At 23.2% G+C, this 7,988-nt stretch overlaps 2 protein-coding genes across 6 annotated transcripts in view; one reads left to right on the top strand and one right to left on the bottom strand.

The window, feature by feature from the left end:
* LOC102671148 (choline/ethanolamine kinase) overlaps nt 1-7,988 on the bottom strand; it is a 12,150-nt gene that overhangs the window by 2,517 nt on the left and 1,645 nt on the right. For 4 of the 5 annotated variants that reach the window (XM_006624770.2, XM_006624773.2, XM_006624771.2 and 1 more), the window contains 3 exons: nt 5,199-5,311; nt 3,964-4,443; nt 1,517-1,763 (listed from right to left, as the gene is read on the bottom strand). In XM_006624770.2, coding sequence (XP_006624833.1) covers nt 1,517-1,763; nt 3,964-4,443; nt 5,199-5,311 — 840 coding nt within the window. Of the gene's footprint in view, nt 1-1,516; nt 1,764-3,963; nt 4,444-5,198; nt 5,312-6,157; nt 6,410-7,988 lie in introns of those variants that run through there. The other variant, XM_006624774.2, reaches the window with a different exon arrangement.
* The window catches only part of LOC102671729 (aldose 1-epimerase-like), a 7,689-nt gene continuing 5,940 nt past the window's right edge, over nt 6,240-7,988 (top strand). The window contains exon 1 of the mRNA XM_006624777.2: nt 6,240-6,481. The gene's annotated coding sequence lies outside the window, so the exon portion shown is untranslated. The remainder of the gene's footprint in view (nt 6,482-7,988) is intronic.

Here is a 7,988-nt window from a genome sequence, read left to right as displayed (position 1 = left end):
ATATATGTGTGTATATATATATATATATATATATATATATATATATATACGTGAATCGAAAATATATGTATATTCATATGTATATGTATATTGACATATGTATGAGATATAAGATAAATTTTAAAATTCTTTTCTGTAAGAAAAGAGAATAATATATCTATAACGAAAAATAATCTCGAAGATAAAAACGGTCTGAAAAATCGAGGCAATTGCAATCAGAATAAACATGCGTTCATAGGGATATTCTAATTGAATACGGTAGACGGATATTTGAATGCGATGTGAGAAAAGTGTCTTATATAATTGGAAATAACGCGATTTTACCACCCATAAGACACTGTACATTTATCGAGTTATGTAGATTATGGATCGACTATCGAGAGTGCGTGTAGAAGTACTCTAGAGTCGTAGATGCGCAGGTACGGGACTGATGTTGCAAAGGTAGGTGATGGCACCGCTTGTTCTTGGTTCCACAATGTACAGTGCAAGACAGGATCCATAGCACTGGCACAGATCGTCCCCATTATTCCAATTAGCCGATCGCAGGCATCAACCTTGTTTCACCGAATTGTGGTCCTGTGAAACTAATATATACACACGCAGCACACGCCAAGCAGTCCTTGATCTGCTCTCGTTTAACTCTCGAACTCTTGCTTTTGACCGAGTACTATATAGAGGTATATACGATTTTACGCATCGCATATGATCAAACTTAGTCTTGCGCTTTTAATTTTTCAACCTTAGAAAGAATGAAAGGAAAATAGGAGGAAGGCAAAGAAAAAAGAAAAAAATGTGAAAAAGGTAATTGAATAAGTAACAACAACGACGACGGCAACGGTGACTGACGACAGCGACGACGACGGTGATGATGGTAATTACAACAGCTACAAGTATGATGATAGTATTATAGTAATGGTGGCAATAATGGTTTAGATGGAAAAAGGGAATTTATAGGTTATGATATGATATAGATAAATAATATGTTAATTTAAATTTTTTCAATGAAATAAATTTTGCTCTGTGATATACACGTATAAAATTATCCTATTATGAAAAAAACATTACGAAATTTAGAAATAAGACCATTATTTATAATATATATGAATATTTCATGATTTGATAAGAAATTCAATAAAAAGTAAAATATATTTTTATAAAAATGAAATGAATATTTTTATCGCTATTTGTGATCTTTTTTCTATTTGTATTTTATTTTTTTTTAAATATATTAAATATCTTTATTCAAAATAGGAATGCAAATTTAATGCATTGATTGATACGATTTAATCAATATTATTAGATTAAAAATCAATTTAATAAAAATATAATCACATAACAAATAAAATGTAAATAACGATAAAGATAACGAGAGACTTTTTTGCAATACTTCGTTTGTTCGACTTTATAAGGGCGCAAGACAAGTTAAATGATAAAATTGAGAATAACAAAATGCGACGATCTTACCATTATTATGTTTTTGCATATGTTTCGAGAAATGCAATACTCCAACACTTACCTTTTGCTCTTTTGTAGGACCAGATCCTGTGCGTTCGTGAAAGAAAGGATATTCCGCTGCCGTATAATCATATTGCCATTCCACAAAGTGATTTGCTATGTCAAATGCCCGATAATTATAAGAACAGTATTCAAAGTCGATAAGAACAAGTTCTGGTTTCCGCGTATTTTGCCGCAGCAATATATTACCCTCTTGCATGTCATTATGACAAAATACAACTGGATATTTATGTCGCGTTGCAAGCGATCTAGAAAAAAATATTTCTTAAAATAACAATATAGATAATACATATACACATAATATATATATGTGTATATGTATGTAGAAATTTTTTATTTAAATAAAAATAATAAATAAAATTTCATAATTATTTCAAATATAATAATAAATAAATTTATTTAATAAAAATATATATTAAATAAATTTTGAAGTCTTATTTAAAAATAAAATATTATAAATTCAGAAAATATAAAAAAAAATATATTTAATAAAAAGAAAAATAATTTTAAAATATAGTAATTCTGCATAGAAAAATCATTTCATCTTAATGAAATTTTTTATATATTTTTATCTTAGTAAAATCAAATAACAAATAATTAAATATCAAATAAAATAATAAATATTAAAATAATTTATTTTTTAAATAAATTATTATTTATAAAAATATATATATATAAATAATAGCAGATAAATAATGAAATAAAAATTTTGTTTGAATAATTATTTGAATCAAAATTTATTTTTATAATATCCAATCCTATTTAACTGCAACATTAATTCTTTAACACCCAGTATTGCATCGCGGCAATTTATTTTAAAAGTGTGTAAATTTTATCACAATATTTAACTTTTTTAGACAGGAATTTGTATTTCATTTATGATAAAATAACCTATAGACATATCTATAGATTAAGAAACTTAATTCATATTCTTTCATATTACTTTCCATATTATTTTTTTTCATCATTTGTTTCATGTTTCTTTGTTTCTTGTTGTTCTTTTGTTTCTCTAGAAGAATATTTGTTTTTAAAATAAATTATTCAAAAATAAAATTATTTCTTTTTTTAATTAAAATTTTCATAATATAAATTTTCTTAATATTTAGTTGAAAAATGAATTAAATTATAAAAATATTTTGCAATTGTTTCAAGTCTCATAATATAAATATTTTATAATTGAAAATATATATGTTATAATCAATATAATATTAAATGTAGATTGAAAATACAAAACAAATACAAAAAAAATACAATACAAATATTTAGAATATATTTGGCTATAATCATTTATCAATTTCAAGTTTAAATTTGAAGAATATTAAAAAGAAAAATAAATCTTGTACTTTCCACATGTTATGAAATGTCTTATGAAAGTCGTTATGTCTCGACTTTGTCCGACATTTTCTTATTTACATGGAAATTTCAAAAAGGCAAACATATATATTATGTACCAAGAAAATTATATGTAATATTAATATAAACTGTTCAATTATATTTTAAAAATAGTAAAAATTATTTTCATTATAAAAATAAAGTATAATAATATTGATATTTCTAAAATTAAAATTTCGTTAAAAATTAATAATAAAACTTCTAAAAATTTTATATTTTTTTTATTCTTTAACACCCAGTATTATATCTATGAAATATACGTTAAAATAATTAATATTCTATAAAATATCGATTTAATATTGATTTAATATTTTAATTAAAAATATGTAATAAAATTATAATAATGTATAATATATAATAAAATATAATAAAAAAATAATAAATCTTTTTATTTAAAAACATTAAGAAGTCTAATTAGAAAGCAATTCAAATATTCGAATATTTTGAATAGTCGAAATCATTAGTAATTTAATTATTTTTTTTTATTATTTCGAATAATAGATATTTGAAAAAATTAAAATGAATTATTTTTTCAATTATTTCTTTAATTATTTCTTGTTATTTTATATTCAATATAGCGAAAATGAATTCAATATAGCTATAAAAAAATATAATTACTTAAAAAAAAATTCATTTAAAAAAACTTCAAATAAATTTAAAAATTCCGAATAAAAGTATTAGTTATTTTTACTAATTCATAATAAAAATGATTTTTATTATTATTAAGAATTAAATATTTTGTATTTTAAAATTGAATATATATATTATCCTTCATAAATTAAATGCAAAACGTTTATAAACGTTTACAAACATTACTTGGTATACAAAAAATATACGTATATATAAGAATACGCAAATATTCAGATAATAGAAACTCATCAATTATGAAATATGTTCCAACTTTACTGAACATTTATCTATTATAAGATATTTACAAGGAAGTTTCAGAAAAAAAAAAATTATAAATATAACAAGTCTCACAATTATCTGGGCGTTGAAGAATTAATTTATTCGACTTTTTAATTTATTTCTTTCCTTATGTCGTTATTATCTTACCTGAACCATTTAATCTCATGATCTAGATCAATTATGCGTATCATGTTGACGCTCTTCAAATGCCGGACATCTATATCTTCGATGTTCTCTAAAATATCTCTAGTCGTATCTAACCATTTAGCCATAGTATCCCAAAGCCAAGTTGGTTCTTTGCTTATAGGAACTTGCATGCAATGAATCTGTGCCATTTTTTCAGCGATCATACAGCTCAAAGTTGGATCCGCCAATTCTTTGGTAAGTAACGGTCTTGCCGGTATATATTCTTCTATTCGACCACCAGGAAATATACCGTGTAATTTGGGTCCGAGCCGCCTTTCCGACAATAATGTAAAGATCACCGATTCGGTGATCAATCCTTCCAAAGCTCTTTCTCCATGTATTTGACCATATAATCGTAACAAAACTTGCCGAGGCTCACCTCGAATCGGGACAGTTTCATCTGGTAATTGAACATTGTACAACCAATTGCTTAATCCACCACTGTAAAATATTAAATAGTATTCAATTTAATTTATACATTTTTTTTTTTAAATTTCCTTAATCACTTGTGATATCAACTCAAGTATTCACTTGTTATATATTTATTATATCCGCGTATTGTATAACTATTATATGTTGTCTATTATTTTAATATGCAACGATTGTTCTTCCATATTGATATGCAATAGTGATACAATAAGTTAGCTTTAAAAACACATGTAAATTAGAAAATTTGACATTTGAAAGAAATAAATATGTATATTTATATGTATAAATATTATATATTATATTTATATGGATATTATTATTATGTATAAGTATCACATACATAATATATATAATGTTATAAATTTTATCATTATATATAATATAACAATTTATTATCACTGATTATTACATATATTACATATATCATTCTCTTACACATATACATATATTCATCATATACTATATGTATAAACACGTATAAAATTTTATATTGAAACAGAAATAGTGTTTTAATGCATACTTATACAACACAATTTCAAATTGGAAAACGATTGATTGACGTTTCATATGGCTTACGATTATTATGTAGCATGGCGTATTAAGTGCTTGACAGTTTACAATTACTCGAGTTTCAATTTTCTTCTTTGAATTGTATACGGGAACGAATAACAAGAAATACGAGAGAATCAATGTCAAATAATGGAAAATAAAAGGAATGAAAAAAGTATAACAAAAAAAACGAACAAAATATTTAATACGATACAAACCTAATACGTTTCAATATGATGTTTTCCGCAGTAACATGTTTCCAAACTCCATGAAGATAATCGCGACAAATACGCGCTGCCATTTCCCGCATCTCCGGATTCTCCTCAGACATCTAATATAAAGAAAACAAAGATAACCAACACAAATAATCTCCTTAATAATTTAAGATATATATATATATATATATATAACATATCATAGAGGAAATGGATTTTAAAAATATCATCATCAAATCATCATCATCAAATTTATCATAAAAGAAGAAATTTTAATTGATTAAATTGATTTCTGATTAATTGTTTATATCTTAATATAACACAACAATAAGTTTAACAGTTTATATGTATGTAACATATCTTTGTATATGATGAATACTATAATACAACTATGATACAATATATTTAATGCCAGAAAGCAATATCAAACCTAATAAAATTGTCGAATTTTCAATTATTTTTTTATTTTTATTATTACTACTACTATTACTATTACTACTAAAATTATTTCATTATAATTATTTAATATGAATTATTATATATTATTTTAAGTACTACTGAATAAATTGAAATTTCAATTATAATATAATAATAATAATTAGTAACAATTAAAATATCAAATAAAAAAACAAAATTTTCATATAAATTAATAAGATATTTAACATTCCGTTCTATAATAAACGGAAATAAATTAACAAAAGAATTAACATAATAAAATTAGAACAGAATTCCAAAAACCGGATTCCAAAATTCCAGCAAAAATCGACCATATCTATTTTGCATTCATCTTCTATATGTTTTTTATTATTATTCTTATTTAGGTATTTAAAATATTACATGCATTTTATATTTTATATAAAAAATATCACTTTCATTTATTCTTTATTCTAATATAATCAATTGAACGTTCGATTATAAAAATAATTCTATATAATAGATTATCTTGAATCATCATAGCATACCCACAACAAGGGCTGCCTTTTATGTTTTATTTCCCGTCGTTCTTCCTCGCAGGTATAAGTGGCCCCACGATCGCCTAAAGTCGCGAAACGCGACGTTTCGATAAAATGCCGTGGACGCGACACGATGTCGAAATAAGTGAATTATTTGGAATACTACTATCGTGAATATGCCAAACTGTATGTTCAAATTCACCCAGCGAGAGTATCGCATCGTTACCATCACAGTGAGTGCATGCGTTGTGAGACTTGCGCGAAAATAACGATCGATATTTCGTTCTACGTATACATGCATGTGATCATTCTCTGTAATGCGACGCGACGGATGTAGGTATGTACGATAAAAAACAAACACGTGAAACGAAAAACAGATAGAATCGACATTTATATACTATATGTATGTAAGTGTATGTGTGTATGTGTGTATGTATACATATATACTCATTACTTACAAATTTGATCGTGTTAAATAACTCGTAAGTTTATCGAAGGATGCAATGGTAAATTCGATCAAACAATCACTTCATCAATTAATATTTGCCTTCTGCTTTTCTATTTCAGTTTTGAGAGAGACAATTTATTATTTTATTATTTCATTGTGTTTACATTCGATATAGATATATCCGACATCACTGCAATTCTTTGTCTGCTTCGTAATTTAACATAATAAAATTTAAAAGATTATGGATTATCGTTTCTTATATTAAACATTATAATATTATTTTCCTTTTCATATAAAAATTATAATTATTTATAATTATTTATTTATAACAATTATTGGCAAATTTAGGTAAGATAACAAAATATTCATAAGATATAAACATTCATAATTCATAATAATTTAATCAATAAACAATTCAATTATTTATAACTAATTCTATATATGTATTAAACGAATGTTTAATGAAAAATAATTTAATAAAAAATTCAAATTTTGTGAATTAATTTCATTTAGTAAAAAAATATATCAGATTTTTTATTTTATCAATAATTATTATTCGCATCATATCTTTATTGTATATCTACATAAATTTAATCAACGTTCAAGATAAAAGACTATCGAAAACTTTCCTTGCAATTAAGAATTTTTGATTATATAATCATTCATATTTAGTGAGTTATTAAGATTCGAGATAAAGAGAATTATATTAGAAGTAATATAATTCTGATAATATAATCCCGATAATATAATTCTGCTAGATTTAAGGATTAAATAACAACTATAAAATACGGAATAAACCAAACTGTAAATGATAAGTTCTTTTATCTTCAAATAATATTGTATTATAATAATATTATATTATAAGCAATAAATACTTATAATCAATTGTTATGCAAAATAAAAAAAGAAATAGAAAATAAAGAAAAAAGTAGAAAATAAAAAATAAAAAAAAATAAAGAAGAAAATAATTTTAAAAATGAAATGTTAAATTCAAGCATATACATTTTTATTTCATATAGAAAATTATCAATTTAATTATTTTTTTTATAATAAATTAAATAATATTTATTTTATTATTGATTTTTTAAAGATATAATTTTAAATATTTTATAAAATACACTAACGATATATAATTACATATCTTGATATTATCTATCTATCTATCTATTAGCAGATCAAGTGAAAAAAACAGAAAAGAAAAACAATGATAAAGAAATAAATGATATTGTTAAACTTATTTTTTGTTTTTAACATTACAATTCATCATAATATTACTATCTTAATAAGTGAAAGAACTTATAAAAATGATAATTGTATTAAAGTTATTATTGTATTGTATATATTATTGTATTAAAGTTATTATATAATATATATATATATATATAATAACTT

Source organism: Apis dorsata, unplaced genomic scaffold (assembly GCF_000469605.1).
Source record: "Apis dorsata unplaced genomic scaffold, Apis dorsata 1.3 scaffold_1121, whole genome shotgun sequence".
Lineage (NCBI taxonomy): Eukaryota > Metazoa > Arthropoda > Insecta > Hymenoptera > Apidae > Apis > Apis dorsata.
This window is presented reverse-complemented; position numbering and strand designations above follow the sequence as displayed.